Consider the following 22,425-nt stretch of genomic DNA (forward strand, 5'->3'; position numbering starts at 1 on the left):
CAGACAGCTTTAAGGAGTTGAGGTTGACTTTATGCAGCCATTGATGCCCCCTTGGAAATGTTGGCAAGATACTTTGCTTACAAAGTTGCCAGTAGCCTGGCAGTTAAGGAGCCTCAGGATATTTTGGGGACCTTGAGAAGAGGACTTTGCCCAAGCCTACAGCTATTGTAGTCAAGTCTGATGACAACTATTTGGCTTTCTTCTGGCCTCAAAAGGATATTAAAAGTTTAATCTAGAGTTTCCTTATAAAAAGTTCCAGCAAAGCAGATTCTAAAGGATCAATATGATCAATCACTATTCTTGCTAAGTTTATGTAAATAATTAGGCCAGGTTTGTTAAAACTGAATTTGTTTTAAAAATGAATTAATCTTGATTTAGTTACCTCTGGAAATGAAAGTGAATTTAAAGAGAAAAACTATGTCTCATTTTTAAAAAAGATTTTATTTACTTATTTGAGAGACAGAGAGTACACATGAGAGAGAGTACAAACTTGGCAGGGGGGCAGGAGGCAGAAGGAGACGGAGAAGCAGACACCCCAATGAGCAGGGAGCCCTAAGTGGGGTTTGATCCCAGACCCTGGGACCATTACCTGAGACAAAGGCAGATACTCAGCCGACTGAGCCACCCAGGTGCCCCAAGGAAAATTATATTTCAGTAAGACACCTTTGTTGATGTTAGATTCTAGCTTTTTTTGATTGTTTGTTTGTTTTAGTTTATTTATTTGACAGAGAGAGCACAAGCAGGGGGAGTGTCAGGCAGAGGGAAAAGAAGCCCCACGTAGGGGCCCTATTGCAGGCCTGGGATCATGACCTGAGTTGAAGGCAGATGCTTAACTGACTGAGCCACTCAGGTGCCTGTTAGATTCTAATTCTAATTGCCTTTGAATATTGTTTACCTGAGATAGACAACTTGAGGTAAACTTCCAAGAAATTGCGATTAATTTTACATTTTACTAATAGAAAACCAGTTTGAGTTAAAATATTACCCAAGTTTCACAGGTTCTTGTCATTTAATACATTTATTTAGAGGAGATATATTTGTAGATTAAGTGATGATAGTTACCCGTCTTTCATTTAAAAATTTTCCCCACCATTCAATTTCATTTTAAAGTTATTTTCATACCACTAACTTAGAGGGTCATCATCCAATCACTACATACATGTCTGTATTGGAAAATCATTTATTTTCTTTTTGTTTCATTTTTCTCCTGAGAATTGTACAAAAGCCAAACTAAAAGAAACAATCAGTAAGAAGTGAATTGAAAGGCCTGAGACCAAACTGAATGTAAAATCTCCTTTTTATAGTTCTTGCCAAGAGAATTTTTATATGCTGCTACTGAAACTTGAGGTTGAGGTGCAGACTTTTGTTTTCAGAGAATATTGTATCCAAGCCAGGCTATGCTGGTGTTTAAAGGTTATTATACACCGCATGCCACCTTTGTCAGAGGAAATTCAGTCTGCTGGAATCAAATGACATAAGGAACCAAGATGATTAATTCCCATTGCCTCCTACTTCCCATTGGTAGAAGAATTGAAGAACTCAATTTTTACCCTCTTTACACTATCTGATTAAATGATCTGACATTTAAAAGAATCCTCTGATAACACCAGCTAACTATCACAGACACCATCATCAGGCAGTTTTCCAATCTTCTTTTGTTCACCAGCTAGAGCACATACAGATTTATTTATCTATTATGAAGAAAAAGAATTTCACCTGAAAAAAATTCATTTTTAAGTATTCAGTGGTTCGTGAAGAGGCCTGAACTACATTCTTCTAAGTTTAAGGTATTACTTGAGAAGTGAAATAACAGATTTGATTGTTCCAAGCATAACTTGATGTATGAAGAAGGAGGCAGAGGAGGGGGAGGAGAAAGGGGAAGGAAGAGGAAAAGGAGGAGGAGGATTAAAAGATCTCGGGAAAGGGAGTTCTGAGCTTACTAGATTTCTCTAGCCATCATCATAGCTGTAACAGATTGACCTGGGAAGTTTTCAGCTTATCAAATGATCTCTCTCTGAAAATGCAGCAAGGTTAAAATAAAGATCTGCCTAACAGATTCTGTGGCTTAGTTCCAGCATGTGCAATGATGCAGTTCTGAAGTGTGGAGTACTTAATCATTATGCCCTCTGGGAACAAACACAGTTCACATGATTCCCCACAGCATCCCATGATGTCCATTTAACCCTTTAAAAGCAAGGCTTCCCAAGCTAAAGGGAAATGCCTCTTCTACATTGTACTCACTGACTGGATGCTGCCATTTGTAATGGTGCTATTTGTATATTAAACTGCTTTGAGGAGTTTTGATACAGTGCTAAGCACCTACCACATTTACTAAAGAATGTACAGATGAGTAAGAGATCCCAAACATCAAGGAGGAATGGGAGAAGATTAAAATCACATTTAAAAAAAATGCACGAACAATGTCATGTGAACTATACAAAGAAAAAATAATGAAAATTTGATGGAACAATTATGTCATTCAAAATGCACCAGGAATTCCTTTATAGAGAATATGAAGTCTAAGATAATAATAGGAAATGTGTATACTTAAGACACAAAAGGTAAAAAGCCGAGTATGTTCCTTGCAGAGAACAGACTGAGCAAAAATCAGGCAGGTGGAAAGCTTCAGAGCACATCTGACAAACTGCAAGTAGTCCAATATGGTTAGATCACAGAAGAGTTGTGGGATTAAATTAAAAAATGGTTATAGGTGATTCACAGGTGGCCTTGATGTCAGAGTTGTGGTCGATATATGAAAGCTGCTGAAGAAGTTTGAAAAAAGGAGTGATGCAGCCAGAATTGTATTTAAAGATTTATGAGCAATGTATTTGGGATAGACCAAGTCGAGGAGAATAAAAAGCCAGGAGATTTATTGTGAGGTTTAGCAACAGTATTCACCCAATTAGTCTAATAGAAATGAACCAGAGTTTTTGTCTCCTGTGACAATGCAGAGACTGTTGTTGTACAAATATGGAAAAGGACAAGCAACAAAGAAATTCTACACGGGAAGGTGATAAGATTCTTGAACTTGCTGAATCTGACATGAAAGCAGGTAAGGATTTCCAGGAAGTAGGAGAGAGGAAATAATAATAGAAGAGTCGAGAGAGAAGTCAGAAGTAATGACAATTTGGGAGTCATTGACTGAGGAGTGAAAATTGAAACCAACCAAGTAAATAGAAACTGTAAGGACAATAGTACAAATAAAAGCAATTGTTCATAATGTATCCAGGCCCACCCACAACCCAAAATAAATCTATAGACTTATGAGATTATTTAGGTATTTTTTCCTTTTTCACCTGAGAACTGTATGATTATATTTATTTTTGTGTCTGTTTGTTTAACATCTGTCTCTACAATGAGCCTATGTACCAGTCAGAAAAACAGAAACCACACTTGGTGTTTCAAACAGAAGAGATTTAATACATGAAATTGTGTTTTGGGATGGAAAGAATAAAAACGAAGTGGTTGATCTAATCTCTGTATGTCTTGTTCCCTTGCACAACACAAGAGACAGGACACTGCTGCCTAGGCTTTCTTTTCTTGGGGCCATCCATGAATACTCCCTCAACTTTGTGAAAGTGTCTCACAAAAATGTACCTGCTTTTTCTTATTTCCTCAACTCTCCTTTTCACCTTTTAACTTCCTGCTGCCCTTAAACTAACCTTGCCTTTCCAGAGTCCTCAACACAAACTCTTTGTCAAGGTCAATTGCTCCTCCCTACTGAAATAATTCTCTTAGTCTCTGCCCTCTCTTTCTGACAAATTTCAAATTCAGTGTATAGGGCAGATGAAGGCATGTGTGTTGGCAACTGGAACATACTAGGCTGCTAGAGGACAATGATTAGGTAATGGACTTGGATTAAAACATTTTTTGAGCTTGGGAAACAAGTCCCATTAATTACAGTTCAGTTTTTCAAGAGAAGTGCTCCCAGGCTGGTGGGAGCAAGAAGCAAGATTGTTCTTCCTTGCACAGCCATGTCTGCTGTTCTTATATGAGACAGATGGGCTCTGGCTCCCTTTCTGCTGTCTCTGACATGGGTGGCCTCTGCCTGCCAATGGGTATGTTCTCTCTGAAGTCTAATTTATTTATGGAAAGTTCTCCCTTTGGAACTAAATGAGAAATTCCTATTTCTCCTCAAAATCATACTTGCCCACTTTCATATATATACTAATCTTTTGCCTTTATACATTAAGAATGCACTTCCCCCTACCCACCTGAATTTATGTCACAGGCCATTTTATTCCTGCAATCCAAGTTGTTGCTGCAGTCAAGAGTAGTGAAGAAATCTCAATGTCTTTATGCTTTTGTTTTTTGTTTTTCCTACAAGAGAAAATTGAACAATCTACTGAAACATCTGACATTTGGTAACCCTGAACTTCATGTTATATGCATGACTCTGTATTTCTAACCAATAATTATTTTATACAAAAACATATAATTCAGCACTCCCCGCATACTTCTGAAATTAATGCGTTATAAAGTGATATAAACTTTGGTCATTTGATGCAATAATGGAAGATGTTGTAGGTTTGGGGATGAAGGCAAAAAACCCCACAGGAAACAAATAAGACAGGTGGAGAGAAGGAAGTGTGAACTGAAGAAATACGTAAGAAAGATAAAAAAGAGAGATGATAGGAGGTATCAAAGAGAAGATAACTGAAGAAAAAAGTCCAGAGAGAAAAGGGAGAAAAAATTTGAGTAAAAGGAATTTCACCCAAAACCTACTTGGGCTCAGGTTTTTGGGCCTCATTTTTAAACCCTAACGATAGCCAAAGCTTACCTGATCATCAAACCCCTTGACACTCTGAATGTCATTTCTCAAGACTGCATCATTCATCAAAACTAAGTGGAGCAGGTAAGAAGGTAAAAATAACAAGGTGGCACCTGCCATGTCCACTGGGAGGAACAAGGTAGAGTGGGGGGCCTGGCTGAAAAGAAAATTAACAACACATGTGGAAAACAAATAAAAAGAAAATCAAAAATTACCTAGGATCCTAACACATCATCAATTTAAAAGTTTTGGTGTCTGTGTCCATCTAAGTTTATACCTCTATGTGTATTTTTGATATAAATCATATTATGCCTACTATTTGTCATTAACCTGTGTCCTTAAAAATCTATTTTAAGCAAGTTTTCTATATATGTAGGTGTAGGAGCATAATATTTCAATACATTAGCATACTGCCCAATTTAGGAGAATTTCATTAAATATTTGTTGAATGGTTTAATTTTATAGCCATTTAAAATTCCTTAAACAGCATTATTTAACAAGTTAGATACTTCAGTTTAGTTTTTGTTACCCACTCAATTCTTCCATTGTTCTATATTCTCAGGAGAAAGACTGGGGTATTGTATTCTCTGGACCATCAATGGCTCTGTGGAGGTTAGGTTGTAAATGTCTGAGAATATCGATTTGCACTATTATGCTTTTTTTTTTTTTTTTTTTGGTGTGTATACATAGTAACAGGGTCACTATTTTTTTTTTGTTGTTGTTGTTGAGATTCTTTATAATTATCCCTTTGAATGATTTTTTTTTTCACACAGCCCAAATTGGCTGGAAATATTCTCTGTCTGCAGGTTTTTATTTTTTACATTTGTATGGCTAGTTTTTATAGCTCACATATGATATATAATATCTTCTAAGACAGAATATTCCAAACTGAAGGAAATAATTACTTAGATTGCTTATTAAATATAAATACTAGCCTCCCTTTCTTCTAAAAATTATGATACTGTAACTCTGGTTGTTGTCCAAGAATGAGCATATTTAAGAAACTCTCTAGGCAGGTTTAGGTTTGTTACATGTCTTTATCATTACCCTCGCCCATGTGGTAATTGCGGATTTTGGAGGCAGCAGTTTGGTAGAGGGAGTAACATGATGTTTTGAACTTCTCAGAGCAAAGTTTAGTGTTGGCCATTTTTTTCTGACATTTTCAGGCTGAGAGTTACAATCACACTCTGTAGTTGCTTTTAAATATCAGTTTTAAGAATGAGCATAAACACAAGATGTCATAAAGGGCAACATTTGCTATTGGATGCCTTAGGAATTCTTTATTTATGAAGCAAAATTTTTAAAAATGGAAATTTTCTTTTGATTCTTCGACGGATCAATGTTTTTTGTTTTTTGTTTTTTGTTTTTTTTTTTGTCTCAGGGAAAGATAGAGATAGAAGAACATAATTAAATATATGACTTTTATATTTCTTAAGCTTAACATCCAAGGTTACACAATTGATTGGAAACTATATATATTCTATCAGATACAAGGCATCCTCATCCTTGACCCTAGACTAGATAAAAATTACATGGTCTGGAGAAAGAGAGAGAAAGTAATAACAGAACACAGTTGATTAAATACTTGTAGATGAACCTGAGAATAAACTGTGGTCTCTTCATTAATATCCTGCTGGGAAGTGGTGGGAAATAGAAAACCCAGATAAATGTAGGATACCTCAAAATTAGAGGGACTAGTTGCTCATCTTCTCTGTGGAGTTCCTGGTAGCCACTGTATGGAAAAGACGGCAATGTTGGCAGGGAGGCTTGGTATAGCTTCAAAGTTCTAGTGTTTTTCTCCTGTGGTTCAAGAGTGGCAAGAAGTAGCTAAAAAAGAGTGAGAAACATGGTGATGACTTGTCAGAGCATGCAGTGTGCTGTAATTACCTGCATAGAACAATGATGATAAGGCAGCTGAAAGTGAGGCTGTTTCAGTGTATACATCTTAGATGAATAATGACCATAAATGAAGCTAGGGACTTCCTCCCTTAACAACCCACCAAACCAATGCTGCAACCCTCTATAAGCCCCTACAATGTAGTCATATCCTTGAACAGAAGGAAGAAAGGCCTTTAAATAAATGAAATTTTCCTGAATTATCTGTAGTAAATTTTTCCCAATGGGAAGAATGGGAGATTTAAATATAAAAAATGTTCCAATATGGAGACATCAGGGAAAGTTATATTTCTCCAAACTGCCAAAACTATAGTTAGTTATCATATTAAGTTCTCCTGGGTAGATAACAGGTGTTCCTACATACTAAAGAAAATTGAAAGGAGAGTGAAGGAGAGAATTGCAGATTAGAATAAAGACTTTAATGTTTTGAACTGGCCAATTCTTTCTGTGGAGCTTGCCACCTTTTAAACTTGGAAAAGGAAGAGTTTATGTGGAATGAGACACCCAGGTAATTCTGAGTTTCTAGGATATACTCTCTCAAGCTACCATACTGCTATTTCCTAAGACTGAAGTGATATTTAAAAGTAAATAAATGGTAATGAACAAACAAGTGTGGGATATTGTGTGCATTACATTTTGCTGGATGCAAATCGGAGTTTTATTTACTCATTTACATATTTTGATTTAAGAACGTACCAAATACATTGCAGTAAACCAATACAGAATCCAACAGAAGTGTGCAGAAGGTGAGGTTACCCTCCTCTAACGCGGTCTTAGTCCTTGGCCCTGGGTGAGGGGTTAAGAATAGAAGGGATCTGCTAATATGCAAATATGGTCTGAGAAAAGTAATCCATTGTGCCATTGTTAGCTCAGTTTAACTGCCCAATTTGTTAGGTAATTCTCTTCTAAGAAATGACTTACATGCATATTTGTTTACATCAGAAAAAGGGAACATTTTAACGCACTCAGTATTTTCAGGTAGAGCAAGTCAAGGACACGTGCTATGGCCAAAAAAAAAAAAAAAAATCTGTCACATTGTTAAAGGACTCTGGGGTTTCTGGGATTTGAGGATGGGGAAAGGATGAGCACGTTTGGTGTAATGGTCCAGGTAAAAAAATGGCATAAAATGGGCAAAGACGGGGCAGTCCTCATGGCCCAGCGGTTTAGCACCGCCTTCAGCCCGGGGTGTGATCCTGGAGACCTGGGGTCGAGTCCTACGTCAGGCTTCCTGCATGGAGCCCATTTCTCCCTCTGCCTGTGTCTCTGCCCCTCTCTGTGTGTCTCTCATGAATAAATAAATAAAATCTTTTTAAAAAATGGGCAAAGACAAAGAACTAAAGGCAAGTTACTCAAGATATTCAATCTGGCTAAAAGTGCATGTAGGTGCTGTATATGTCTATCAAGAAAATAGCTGAGTGTGAGAATGTCTAAAATAGAATGCTTTAGGTCTGATGTGCTCCCTCCTGTTATCTATCTATCTATCTATCTATCTATCTATCTATCTATCATGTATCTATCTGCCATCTTCTTACTTCCCTCCTTCCCTCCCTGTCATGGTCATCTCTTCTTCTCCCCCTGCCCCTTCTTCGCCTCCTTTTCTCCCTCCCTCTCCTTTTCTCTCTCTCTCTTTCCTATATCTCTTTCCCCGACAGTTTTGGTTTGTTGGCAGTTGCTATTTTTATAGTTATTCTGTTTTCTTAAGCTTACATCTTGAATGCCTTTCTCTTTCTCTGTCTTAATTTATGGGTGCTTATTTTCATTTTATATGTTTTGACTCTCTTTTCTATGTCGGAGGATCTTTATGCAGCAAGCCATTTTGAGCTAGACTAGAAGCCTTGTACATACAACTTTGCGTACATGTGAGAGTTTGTGTACATGTGAGAGTATTCATGTAGGTTAACTTCTTAGCGGGGAGAAGGTTTCCAAGGACAGGGACAGTTTAGATTTTTACACACATAGCTGACTGCGTCCATAAACAATTTATTCTCCTACTGAAACTTTATGCCCTCGTGGAGGGACATACTTATGTGGGATTTCAGAACCCAAGCAGAATGAAAATGGTATCATATAATTTAGAACCTAGAACAGAGTGTCAGAGCTTTGATATGCAACTACATAGAAAAAGGGATTGCAGTTCAAACAGACATAGGCTACATATAGAGGATTAATCACATGTATAAATATATTAAATAAAATTGTAGATACGTTTCTCACTGCCAGCAATGGTAGTTATAAATATGGAAGGGAAGAAAATCTCAGAATAAACTCTGTGGTGTTGGATTCAGATTAGAGATGAACTCATGGTTTTTCAATAGAGGGGTCATGGATGGATGGATAGATAGATGATAAATGAATGAATATGTAAATCAAAAATAGATTCCCAAATGCAAGTCACTGTGGTCTTGAGAAACAACCGCTAACCTAAAGCAATGAATCCAGCTAGTACACAGATACTTGTTTCCGTGTATCGTTTTCTATAAAGAAAAGAAAAGGTACATTGCAGAAGCAGCTGCTATCAGAGCTGGAGAAGGGAAAATATGAGCCTAGAATATCTATAGAACTTGCAAAAAATGGTTTAAAAATGATGAAATATCTCAAAAGAATAGAAAAAAATAGGTTAGATGAGCTTCTGCTGACCAAATCTGCATCATTTGAGTATCAAATAAATAATGACAGTATAGATTATAATCCAACAAATAAATTAGAGAACCACAAAATGACAATAAATGAATGAGTTGAAATTTTTTTTGAGGAATGGGATATTCATGTAGTTTCCAAAACACCTTCTCAAAATGCCCATAATCACAAAGGGGGAAGGAGTTACCTTATAGTTGACAAGACTGGAAGACACCATGTTAAATTATTAAACACTATAAATAATGGGACAAATGGAAATACTCTGCTATTTGCTCGCATGCTATGAGAAGCACACAGCATCCCTTCCGTGATATTCCTGCCAAAGATGCAGCTCTGAATCTAGTCATAAGGCAGTGTCAGACACACCAAACTTGAGAAATATTCTAAAAAAGAAGGTCTGCAATCTATAAAAATACCAATTTTATCAAATTTAAGGAACTATTCCAGACTAAAAGGGATGAGAGAGATATTACAACTAAGTGTAACATGTAATTCTCATCAGATACTTTTGCTGTAAGAGATATTTTTGGGGACAACTGCAAAGACCTGAATGTCTGACAATTAGGTAACAGCAACATACCAGGATAAATCAGGTTCTGATGATTTTCTTGTGGTTGTAAAAAGAATGCCCACTACAGCACCTCAGGATGGTAGACCAGAAAGTACAAAAAAAAAAAAAAAATTTATACTGTGCTTCCAATTTTTCCATTAACTCATGATTCTTTTAGAGAAAAAGAGACTATTGAAAACCATACTTATTTAAAAACAAATACCAATCAAAGGAGCAGGAAAAAGGGGGCCAATATTTCATGACTTTAATAGTTGTAGGTCACTTCTATGAGTTCTTGCTATATTCAGTACACACTGCAAACCCCTCCTCGGGTCTCACCTTCATCCACAACAGGGTTAAAATCCCATGGAGCTTTCATTTTCTTATTTCCCAGGATTTGTATATTAGAGAATGTCTTCGTGTTCCAAAAAAAGCAGAATCTGAACACGAAGGCATTCTCTAACAGGAGAGGAAAAAGTCTTTGTGATCACTTCTGCAAGTTTTACGTTCATTGCCATCCCATAGCTTTCCCCAAATGCCCATAAGCCAGAGATTTCGTGTGTTATTTCTGTAATTTGGTAGTTTTCATTCAAATTACGCATTAAAAATGAATATCCTTCTTAAAACAATTGGCATGATTAATTACCTACTAAATTTTTCATTTTACAAAAGGCAGTGCTTTGTGCCGTACACTTACACGGTTAAGGGACTTTTGAGTCAGAAAGACACATTTCCGTTAAGTTGGGAATCAAGCTAAAAATTCCCTTAATATCCCCCTCGCACTTCAGATTCACTGTTCCCCCCACCGCCCAAGATTTTATGTTAAAATCTGCATTTCCACCACTACATTTTCAAGAAATCAAATCTAGAAAATGAATCAATACCACTCACAACGAAGAAATGTGTCGATAAGAATAACACAAAATAAGACATAGGACATGCTAATTCATTCTGCGGGCAGATCTTAACACACAAAGCCACCGTTTCCACAAATGTTTAAATAAACGTTGATTCTGAGGAACCGTCTAAGATGAATATATTTTGCATTTTAGTCTGTAAACTGATCCAAAATATCTGATAAAAAAAAAAAAAAACAACGCACTACATGAATACAAATACTGAAGCAGGTGTTTCTGTTGCCAAACGTGGAAATGGTGTTTTTATCTTCACAGGTCCTCGTTCAAACGTGCCTACGTGTCGATACGGTAAATAACTCGGAAAAAAACCCACGAAAATCTGCACGTTCTCACCAGAAGGCGACCTCGTCCAAAGGGCCCCCGGAACCACCGGGATGGCGGCCTGTTGGTTCCAGCGGCCTGTTGGTGCCGGCGGCCTCCGTCGCCCGCTGGGCCTCCCTCCAAGACGGCGCCTCTCAGTAGGACGGGCACGTGGAGGCGGCAGGTTGTGCAGCGACCCGCCAGGGCCCAGGGGAGGTTAGGCGGCCCACTTCCGGCACCGCCCTTCCTCCTTCCGGGGGACCCCCTCCGCACGCCGCCCCTGCTGGTGGAGACCAGGTCACAGCAGGTGGAGAGCGGGATGGGGGCGGAGCCTAAGTTCCCAGGATGCCTTGCGGCCCCTCAGCGGGATCCCGAGGGAGGTGATGGCGTCCGCCTCAGGACCGTGCTGCTGGCCTTGGGGCCGCCCCAGGGCTCCAGGGCCTGACAGCCCTGCGTGGGGGGGGGGGGGGGGGGTCGGGGCTGGCTGCTCACCCCGACTCTGGGCTGGGGTCTCCCGGTCCTGACGGAGCCCCAGGGCACAGCCCGCGGGATGGGCTCCTCCCCCCGGGGCGGCCACGCCTGGGAGCATCATGGCGGCCTCCCCGGTGCGCTCTTGCCACCGCCTGTTGGGACTGCGCTCCAGGGCTGCTGACTCGGGCGGCAGTGGCTGCCCCGCGGGTTTCCGCGGATTCGGTAGTAAGCTCGCAGTGCAAGTGCTTCCCTACTTTCCTGTCCCTGAAGTTATTTGCTTTGCTTTTCTTTCTTTTTTTTTTCGATTTTATTGATTTATTCATGAGAGACCCGGAGAGAAGCAGGCTCCCCGGCCCGAGCCTGATGCAGGACTTGATCCCAGGACCCCAGGGTCCCCACCACCTGAGCCCAAGGCCGATGCTCAACCACCGAGCCACTCCGGCGGCCTCGTCATCCCTTCTTACCTCAGGATTTCATTTTGTTTCCTAAAGGAGACGATTTGTTCGTTGCTGCTTACTGCCTCGTCCAACACCGGCGAACGAATGTGTGGGGCCAAGATGAGAAAGTACGAGGAAAGGAAGGCCAAGTCTTCCCGGTATCCCGCCTTCCTGACCAAAGAGCCTCTTTCCCTCCTTGGGTTGACTTTGATTTGCTGTGTAGTAAGTGAGTAAACTGGGTTTTTTTGTTGTTTTTTTTTTGGTGTTTGTTTAAAGCATTTTACCTTTGTAAATTATTTTTCTTAAAGAAGATATTACTGTTTTTTTTTATTTACTCTTTTTTTTTTTTGTTTTAAAGATTTTATTTATTCATGAGAGAGACAGAGAGAGAGAGAGGCAGAGACACAGGCAGAGGGAGAAGCAGGCCCCATGCAGGGAGCCCAAAACCGGTCTCGACCCCGGGACTCCAGGATCACACCCTGGGCCGAAGGCAGGTGCTAAACCACTGAGCCACCCGGGCTGCCTATCATTTACTCTTTTGGCATAGGAAGTTGATATTTCACATGAGTCAAACACGTTCGCTAAATGTTTAAGGTCACACCAACTCCTGTGGATGTAACTCAATGGCACTTACATGTTAATTTTATGGGCTAAATGGTGGAGGAGTCATTCTTGGGCATTTTTCCCCTTTTAATAGGATAATTTGATTACAAGGAGGACAAAGCCAAACAAAACAAAGTACTGCAAACTAGATGGCTTAAACAACAGAAATGTGTTGTCTCACAGTTCTGAGCCCAGAAGCCTGAAATCCAGGTGCTGGCAGGACATGCTCCCTCTGAAGGCTCCGGGGGAGGATCCTGCCTGGCCTCTTTCTACCTTCCAGAAGTTACTAGCAACCTCTGTTGTCTCTTGTCGTTTAGATTCATCACCTCCATCTGTGCCTCTACTGTCACATGATGTTCTCCTATGTGTGTGTTTTCTCTCTGTGCATGTCTCTGTTCAAATTTTCCTCCTCTTATATATGGATACCAATCAATGGATTTGGGCCCACCCTAAGTTAGTGGGACCTCTTTTTAACTGGATTACATGTTTCCACATAAGATCCAATTTCCAAATCAAGGTGACACTCTAAGGTTCCAGGTTGACATACATTTGGGGGGGGGGGTGGTTAGGGGCACCATTCAACCCAATAAAGATGGTAAATATTTTTTCCATATATCAGTTGTAATTATTATGTAATAAAAGTATATGAGCAAAGATATATAGAGACATATATATATAATGGAAATAATAAATAATGTATAATGAAAGTAAAGCATTCTCCTTAAAATTTATAGTAAAAGCCTTTCTTAAGCTATATTTATAGTTTCTGAGGATGTCTCATGAATGTATGTGGTATAATGGAATAAGCCCAGATGTGATCAGGGACAAAGTTGCAAAATTACTTTGTGAGGTTAGGAAAGTTACTAAACATCTCCCATACTGTTTCACCATCTGTTTGTACTGTTACAAAAATCACTGGACAACTTCAAGCAAAAATATAAGTAGATCATCATCTACTTTTAAATTCTTAGGTTAGCTTTCTTTTGTATCCAATTTTATGAATTAGATACACAATACATACCTCTAATGTATTTATTACTCTCCTTAAAGTAGGAATTTGTTTTTTCAGATGATTAATTTATGGCTAATTATAAAAATCTAATTTCTGTATTATGATTCTATTAATGCTGCTCCAGTAAGAGCAGCTAATTCAGGCCTTATTTAAAAACAAATTTAATACAGAGTTCAGGTATGACGTGTTCAGAAGAGTGTTAGAACTACACTATGATTTGCTAACCACATGATCTTAGACAACGTGAGGCCTCCATGTGAGCTCCATTTTCTTCTATGTAAAATGGTGGTAATAATAATAATAACCATTCTATTGGGTTGTGAGGTGGTACGGATTAGAATGCTCACGGGAAGGTAGATAGCACATATCACAGAGGATTGTTACTTGGGGACATTATGACTCCTTCAAGGGTGTCCTCAATTAGAGAACAGGTTAGAATAATAAGATCATTATATACAATATAATACATAAAACATTATCCAGACCCCCCTGCAGCTTGGGTTCCACATAGGATTTAAATTCAACCAACCAGGGGCATTTATCTGAAATCTGAAAGATAGATTTGAGGTGATATCACACTCTTATGTTTTCTCCTAGTAAACAGGGTCTTAAGTGTGTATGTGTGCATTGTTAGGATCACTAGCTTATTGAGTGACTACTTAAACTATTTGCCAGGTTCTGGTAGCTTGTAAGAGGGTGTTGGTACATCTCTCTTACGTGGTGACAAGACTGTTCAGATATCGGGTAACAAATGACAGAGAAACACAGAGTTCTTTGGGAGCACAGAGAAGAAATAGGGAATTTTTAAAATTGCTATTTAAAAAATTCAATAAGCCATGTCCTCAAAATTAAATAAACTCATTTTGGGACACCAACAAAAACAAAGTAACACATATGTGTTCAAAACTATAAAATTAACTCCAAAATCTAATGCCATTTATTAAAAAGAAGAAAAATGTTTTAGAAATAGTCAATAAGCTAATTTTGTTATTAACATTAATGATTTTCAGATTATACAAATAAGATCTCTAAATCTGGCAATAGCAGTCATTTTGAGGTAGCTATAGTTCATTTGCAAGTGGATTAATTAATGAAAATGAATTTTAACATATTATTAAACTGCCTTATACCCATTTTAAAATCTTCAGCCCAAATGATTAGCTATAGTCCACTTATACAATTACTGTATTTTTTCATTTTATAAGTGAAAAAATATATAAGCAAAAAAAAGTACATTTTTAATGGGCAAAGTGAACAGATAATGATGGAAAGACACAGTTTGAATATTTCTACTGTAATCTTATTTTCCAGATGTTTGTAGATATATAAAATAGGCCATGTTAGTATACTAGGAATAACTAGTTAATTCCCGAGAAAGAGTTCAATTTTCTCAAATGTAATACTAGATCTTCTTATGGAGATCTTTTGGGAAAAAAAAAAAAAAAAAAAAAAAGACTTGTTATCTGAGCTCACACCATGGGTAACTGATGGATGATTTGAAGACTGCCAGTACAGAGTTTGAGTTCTAAGTCAATCATTAAAACGCCAAGGTAACACAGTGTAACACAGTGATACTGATTGAAAATATTTAAGCAAACTAGACATATATTGAGTTGAAAACCATCTATTGGCAATCAGCATCCATTGCCACCTACTTTTGTAGTCTCTGTAGGTCTCACAGTTCTAAAAGCTAAAAATCTGTATTTTCCAGACTCCCTGGTCATGACAGTGGTAAATCAGATTTAGTTTCTGCCAGTAAGATGCACTCACATTAGCTTTGGAAAGCAGAGGAAGTACAGAGGACCTTCCTCTGGCAGCAGTGGAGATTTGCATACTCCAATAGATAGGAGTTTTTGTAGGGAAGGATCATAGGTACCACTACCTGGTTACATCCAGGCCTTGAGACAGCCAAAACAGTAATTTCTTGTTTCTTCCTGAGAGGGGAGGGCGGCGGTGGGGGGGGGGGGGGTGCAGCAGCCACTTCCTGGCCTCTGGACTGGATGTACCATGATATAATTTATTATCTGCATACTTCTACTTTCCCAGCCCTTCTGATGATCATCAACCCTAATTTTGTATATCTCTTACTGTTCAAAATACTTGGAGTATCTTTTTAATTTCTGTATTGAACCCTTAATGGTACATATACATTTTGACAAATATTTAAATAATTGTTAGATCTGACTAAATATTTTAGCATCATGTACTCCTATCATCATGACTCTCCCCTCTGATATATTTGTGCATATTTAAATCTTATTCAATATCAGAATTTTACTATTCAATTTATAGTCCCCCAAGTATAAGAAAAATATAGTAAAATTATAACTATGTGAGATTCAAATTGACTGTAAAAATTAATGCTCATAGCATGATTCACAAATAATACCTGTTGACAGTCATAACTTCCAAGGGTAATTCTCAGCAACCCCCAAATAATTCAAAAAGGCAGTTTTCTCTTCTCAGTTCTCAAGGGTGAATGACCTACAACATTTAATATATGATTACATATTAAGTTCTGGTAATATACTAAGTGAGTTTTAGGGTTACTAAAAATAGGTATGAAAATAGGCACACACACCAATTTGTACACATTTGATACAGAATCCAAATGATATTTCCATATTGCAGTTGGTTCATGTGGTCTTTAAGTCATTTCTTATTTATTTATTTATTTATTTATTTATTTATTTATTTATTTATAATATTTTATTTATTCAGTGTAGACATAGAGAGAGAGAAAGGTAGAGACACAGGCAGAGGGAGAAGCAGGCTCCATGCCGGGAGCCTGACACAGGATTCGATCCCGGGACTCCAGGATCGCGCCCTGGGCCAAAGGCAGGCGCTAAACTGCTGGGCCACCCATAGGTCCTATTCCCCCATTTCCGTTGAAGGAACTGAGTGCTGGTCCTGTGCAGGATTCTGCTGATTCTTCTGGTTGCATCCCCATGGTGCTGGTGAACAGGCTCTTTGTTCCCTATATTTCTTATGCATTTGTGATTTAGAGATTTGGTGATATTCAGGTTTGATTTTTTTTTTTTCCCTAACAAGATTACTTAATAATTGGAGTGTTCTTCTGTTAGTCTACTTTCTTTCTGCTCTTTTGGTATTCCTTGGGGTGCTGGCAGAGATTGGTATTTTTTCATTCTGCTGGTTGCTTTTATGCTGATACTTTTCTATATCCTTGTTTCGCTCTTTGGTGGTGGTGGTGGGGTGCTATTTTCTATTGGTTTCCTACTGTGAGTAACATTTAAATTAGCTAGAAGCCTGTTCTTTCTTCTCCCTCCCTCTTCACCCCCAGCTTGGCATTTGAAGTCATGTCCTTTCATTCCAGTTACTATCTATACAATCGGTTGATAATATACTACTTTTCAAATGCCCCTCCTTCCCTCCCCTAATTTTAATGATAGCTGTACTAAAATTGCTTTATCAGAATATATGATAATTACATGTTCTCCTCTCTTCTTTGTTACTGCTCTGTTCTCCTGGTAAATATCTATTTGATGCTGGCCCCTGGTCCTTATGTCCTGTCTTTCCTGGCTGTTTGTTTTTCTGAAGCTCATCTTCTCTGCTAGATGCTTCAGGAAGCACTCATGGGAAGTATTTCCTGAATTACATGTTCACAACAGCTTGTCTGTCACCTTTCTACTTCAAAGTCAGGTTGGCTGATGTAAAATCCTTGGCTCATCTTTTCTTTGCTCAAGTATCTTTAATATTTTACGGTACTGTCTTTTGCCATAAAGTGTTGTCCAAGTCTGCTGATACTCTGAGTTTCTTTTCCTCACATTTAACTTGGTAGGTTTGCCTAGATACCCAAAGGAATGTGTTTTGCTTTTATTCTTTGAAGTCCAGTAGTATTTTATGGTGTCGGCCACTCTGTGTTGAGTTTTCTAGTCACATAATAATGCTACTTAAATGTGTAATTACTCCGGAAAGTTTTCTTGTAGCATAGCTTTAGCTGTTTGTCCTATTCTTTTTTCTTTGGCTTCAGGAACTCCCATTATATGTGTGTTAGATCTTCTTTGCCTGTCTTCTATGATGATCACTTTTGCCCAAAACCTTTCAGTGTCTTCATCATTTATGTGAATTAAAAAATTTTGTTCCTCTCTATCTTCCAGTTCTTTTAAGGCACAATTCATTTTATGTGCTGTGTGTGTGTGTGTGTGTGTGTGTGTGTGTGTGTGTGTTTAAAAAAATTTACCCTTCATTTCTTTTACTTCTTTTCTTAGTTCTTTTCTTGGTTTCCTCACTACCTCCACTTTTCCATTCTCTCCTGTCAACTAATTTCTGGGTTTTAAAACTTCTTATGTGGTTCTTTATAGCTTCTTTGATATCATTTCTTTTAGCTTATTTTGAAATACCGGGTTGTAGTTTACATCTGTTTTCCTTCTTTCTGGCATGATTTTATTGTCTGTACTGGGGATGTCATTCTGCTCCTTATTTTTTCTTTAAATAACTTTGGAATTCAGCTGCGGTTCCTTTCTGTTGCTCACTATGGGTTTTCCTGTGCTTTTAGTGGGGCCAGTATAGCTTTCCTAGTTTCACAATTCTGGACCACTTACGTTGTTTTCACAGAGTGGTATGTGGACTCTACTTTTCAAAAGTCTAAGATCTTACATTTTTGGTTCCCATTCCCACCTGCCCACCCAACCTTTGCCCCTGTTTTGCTCATCTTAGATTCATCCTCAGCAGTTTCTCCTCCATATGGGGGCTTTCTCCTCTCTTGTTTTTTTATAAGAATCAGTCCTCCCCCCACCCAGGACATTGCAGCACTGAGACATCTGTGGGTCACAATTCCCTCTGCACTTAACTAGGGAAATTAAAAACTGTAATGTCATCTGCCAGTTTGTAGGGGGTGTTCTCAGAATGGCTCTCTGAAATTTCTTGAAGCTGTTGGTTGATATTCCTCATCTTGTCATATATAGGATGGGTGGGAATACTCTATCACCTTGGGTTTGTTGTAGATGTTGTTCTTGGGGTTTTGGTTCTGCTCTATTTGTCTTTTTTTTTCTTAGCGTTAGGGTGGGTGCAGGTAGGGGAGATTCAATAATTAGGCTACTACCACTGCTGCCACCTTGCCAGAATCTACATAGACTTTTTTTTTCTTTTTTGGGGGTGGGGAAAGTGGGAGAAGCAGGTTCCTCGCTGAGTGGGGAGCCAGATGAGGGGCTCAATCCCAGGACCCTGGGCTCGTGCCCTGAGCTAAAGGCAGACACTTAACCAACTGAGTCACCTAGGTGCCTCTACATAGACTTTTTAACATAAGATTTGGTAACTTTTTGGTCTACCAAATTGGGACCAAAGTAGAAAAGTCTTGAAACATCACTGGTAGCTGACTTTAAAAATATTTTTCTTACAAAATAAGTTATTAAAAATGTGGTGTAGAGAGAAAAGTTAGTAGTTGTAGCTATCTGAAAACCAGAACTGAACACTTTATGGTCTACCTAGCATTAACTTTCTAAGCTTATTTATGACAAAATGTAATGGTTGAAATCATCAGAGTACCAGGAAACTCATATCTGAGCTATTGTTTCTGAGAAAAACATACAGAAAGTGACACGCTTTTGCCATTGTTTGGTGTAATACTCCTTGAATTGTGAAAGAGAGAATGCTATTTTATGGTTTTAAAAGCATTAAACCACATAATATTTTTAATACCATCTAATAAAGATAAAATCATTACTTAATTAGGTGCATTTTTCACTTTCAGCTTTTTTTTTCTCCTGTGAAAAATTCACATATCTTTAATTATAGTCCTTTGAAAAAAATATGCTCTCAGGGCTTGACGTAATATTAATTTAGATTTCCAAAAATACTAAATTTCTTTCCTCCAGCTTGAGTTTCTTTCAACTGGCCATTGATTTAAATTACCTACTAGAAGGTTACAATTTTAGAATTGGCCTCTTTATCCCCCCTGCTTTTAAGGATAGCCATCATTCTAAAGTCATATAAGGAAGGAGTAAAACTTTCTCAATGGACATATTGGAAACTTTTTTTAAAAAGTTCTGGAAAACAGAATAAGATCATTTTCAGACATTTTCTCTTATTTTCTACAAAGAGATGAGAAGAAATCATTTTGAAAACAGAGCTGGTCATTAAGAATTCTTTGCAGAAGGGTAGCCAGCTTAATGTGTTGTTCTAAGTGAATGTCACCCAAGAAAAATTAAGGGAAAAGTGAGCACTCATTAAGCAAATTGACCAGCAAGTGTTCTGATGAATGTCGCAACAAATTTGAATAAGCTAATTTTGTCCATTAGTGTGCTTTTAGGACCATTGTGATTGTTTTGGTCTAATTATTTTTTATTTTGTTTATTCAAATGTAGAATGCAGAATTAACTATTGCAGCAATTTTCTGATTAGCAATTTAGAAAATTGGTGGATGGTATCTGACTCCTCACCAAGAAATGTCTGGTATTTGATAGGGCCATGTGCAAGAACACGTACGGTCTCGGGAGAAGCCTGTGCTGTTTGCTCTGTTTCTCACCCGCTGCAAATGGGAGCTCAGAGGCCCGCACTGGATTAGCAGGGGCTGTGGGCTTGGGCTCGGGGCCCTCAGATGGAGTGCACCAGATTGAGGTCTGATGTGCTGCAGAAGTTGTATTTGCCACCCAGTGTCACTATTTGGAGTCCTGTAGCTGTGACTGGTGAATTCTGCAACATTTCCCACTTCTAAAGCTTGGGGATTCGAGAAATCTGGTGCCCAAGTGGCTGCCAAAGCTTGTCAGGGGGACCCAGTGCGAGGCCGATTTCTAGGTGTAAAAGCCAGGCAGATTTGCTCACTCAAGAAAATCTGTTTTTGTAGGTTTGCTCTGACTTCCAAGATACAGATACTGGTAAAATTTTTCTTTTCTTTTCCTTTCGTTTCATTTTTTTTCCTTTTCTTTTCTTTCCTTCTCTGTCTCTCTGTCTCTCTCTCTCTCTTATTCGGCACTAATGCCATGCATGGGTTTCTTTTGGTAGCTGATGGTCTTGTGGGGTTGAGTAACTGCTTCTCCAAGTGTGGTCCTGGACCGCAGCAGGGGCATCACGTGGGACTTCTCAGAAGTGCAGACTCTTCCCTCCCCTGCACTCCCCCTCCCCTGCCCCAGACCCACTGAAATGGGAAGCTCGGGGAAGTGCCCCCCAGTCCATTTCAACAACTTTCCAGGTGATTCTGGTACAGGCTGAAGTTTGCAAACCAGGAGTCTATAGTTACTGGGCCTTGTCACAGCGTCAGGCAGTGCTAATTGAAAAGCTAAAGCGCGTGTGGCCTTGTGAGTGCCAGACCAGGGTGCAATTCTCAGTTCTCTTTCTGTTGCACTAAAAAGATAGATATGAATTTCGGTTAGTGCAGACAGGAAAACAGACAATCGCAGTGCTGGCGGACGGTGCCTGAGTAGAGGCTGCAGGGGGCCTTCAGAACAGTGCATGTGCCAGAGGGAGAGGGGACAGGAAGGCCCCTCTAAGGCCCCTCTAGAGGTGGTATTGTATTGTATTGTATTGTATTGTAATTTTTAAAGGTTTTATTTATTTATTTTAGAGTGAGCACATGTAAGTGGGGAGGGGCAGAGGGGGGAGGGAGAGAGAGGGAAAAAGAATCTGAAGCAGACTCCCCACTGAGTGTGGAGCCTCCCTGGGCTCAATCCTAGGATCCTGAGATCATGATCTGAGCCGACCCCCCAGGACTGAGGTCATGACCTGACCTGACCCATGACCTGACCGACTGTGCCATCCAGGTGCCTTGAGGTGGTATTTTGAAAGGACAAATATGACCATGCCCTTCTCTGATTAAATCCAGGTAGATCCCACTGGAGGCCTCCAGGGTCTCCTTCAGACCTCTGTTTTGCACACAACACTTGCCTCATCCCTTCCAGGTATCCTGCTCCTTGGAGCTGTGGCTTCTGCAGGAGCCTCCCCTCTGCCAGCTGCCAGGGAACCCTGTTGCCTCCCTGGTCTCTAGTACACTTCAGATTGCAACTGGCTTGTTGCCTTTGCAATCCTTTCTGACCCCCCAGTGTGGGTCAGGTCAGTTCTCACTGTACAGTGCACTTCATCATACTCATCACATTGTAATTATACAATTATATAATGATTGGTTTATTCCTCATGCTCATCCCTGGAGCTCAATATAAATTCCAAGAGGGGGAGAGACCTTGCATATTCCCTGCTGCCCAAGGGCCCAGCAAGGAGCAAGCTTTTAGTAAACATTATCAGATGGATGAATGAAGGAATGAATGGGAGGGCACAGTCCTCTTTTTATCCCTGGGTCATAGGACTGGATAATGTATGCATTTGGAGAGATGTGTCCCCTAATAAATTTTATTTATGGGATCATTGTCACCACCATCGAATCCTACCACTGGACTGGCGAGCCCCTTGCACAGTGGCAGCGGAGTCTCACAACCTGATTCTAATTTGGGGTCTGATTTTTGGGACATCCAAGAATAGAAGTTCTTGAGTATTACTATCCCAGGAGTATGGGAAAGGAGAGAGATCATATGATCTTGGAGACATTCACAGTACATGTGCTAGAAGCCAGCAGCTCTAGTGGAGGAAGTGGCACCTGAGAAGTTCTCAGGGAAGCGACTATTGTCCCCACTCCCCTCAAGAGCCTCCAAGAAGGAGGCTGCCTGCTTTGCTAATAGAGTTTGATGCTGGGGCGCTATGTGTCTTCCCACCCACTTCCAAGTCCATTTAATAGAACAGAGATGTCATCCTTTGCCTTATTTTAGTCTGTTGGTCTTGACCTGGATAAAGTAAGACTTTTTATTTCTGTTCCAGAAGGAGAGAGCATGGCATTTGCTTCCCAGAGGCAGTAGCTTCAAGGTGGGGGCATCTGTCTCGTATAAGAC

The 22,425-nt window shown here is 39.3% G+C and overlaps 2 protein-coding genes across 8 annotated transcripts in view; one reads left to right on the forward strand and one right to left on the reverse strand.

Moving 5' to 3' along the window:
* Positions 1-3,393: 3,393 nt before the first annotated feature.
* LOC140596725 (uncharacterized) lies at positions 3,394-11,663 on the reverse strand. Its single transcript, XM_072745202.1, has 5 exons — positions 11,564-11,663; positions 11,105-11,403; positions 6,450-6,598; positions 4,781-4,928; positions 3,394-4,320 (listed from the first exon to the last, which is right to left on the reverse strand). The coding sequence occupies exons 1-5, from the start codon at positions 11,661-11,663 to the stop codon at positions 4,297-4,299; spliced, it is 720 nt and encodes a 239-aa protein (XP_072601303.1). The 3' UTR covers positions 3,394-4,296.
* LOC140596726 (mast/stem cell growth factor receptor Kit-like) overlaps positions 11,333-22,425 on the forward strand; it is a 73,992-nt gene continuing 62,899 nt past the window's right edge. For 2 of the 7 annotated variants that reach the window (XM_072745207.1, XM_072745209.1), the window contains exons 1-2: positions 11,394-11,451; positions 12,034-12,205. In XM_072745207.1, the coding sequence (XP_072601308.1) occupies positions 12,085-12,205 (121 nt within the window). In that variant the 5' untranslated portion in view covers positions 11,394-11,451; positions 12,034-12,084. Of the gene's footprint in view, positions 11,452-11,572; positions 12,206-22,425 lie in introns of those variants that run through there. The other 5 variants (XM_072745206.1, XM_072745203.1, XM_072745208.1 and 2 more) reach the window with 5 other exon arrangements.

Source organism: Vulpes vulpes, unplaced genomic scaffold (genome assembly GCF_048418805.1).
Source record: "Vulpes vulpes isolate BD-2025 unplaced genomic scaffold, VulVul3 Bu000000637, whole genome shotgun sequence".
NCBI lineage: Eukaryota > Metazoa > Chordata > Mammalia > Carnivora > Canidae > Vulpes > Vulpes vulpes.

What these genes read in the sequence shown, in the direction of transcription:
- LOC140596725 (XM_072745202.1), bottom strand. Translation starts at nt 11,663, where the DNA reads ATGATGCTCCCAGGCGTGGCCGCCCCGGGGGGAGGAGCCCATCCCGCG. An exon ending in TTGGACGAGGTCGCCTTCTG is followed by an intron (nt 6,599 to 11,104) that starts GTGAGAACGTGC and finishes ACTCTTTTTTAG; the next exon opens with CTACTTCTTGCCACTCTTGA. An exon ending in TCAAGGGGTTTGATGATCAG is followed by an intron (nt 4,321 to 4,780) that starts GTAAGCTTTGGC and finishes TTTCTCTTGTAG; the next exon opens with GAAAAACAAAAAACAAAAGC.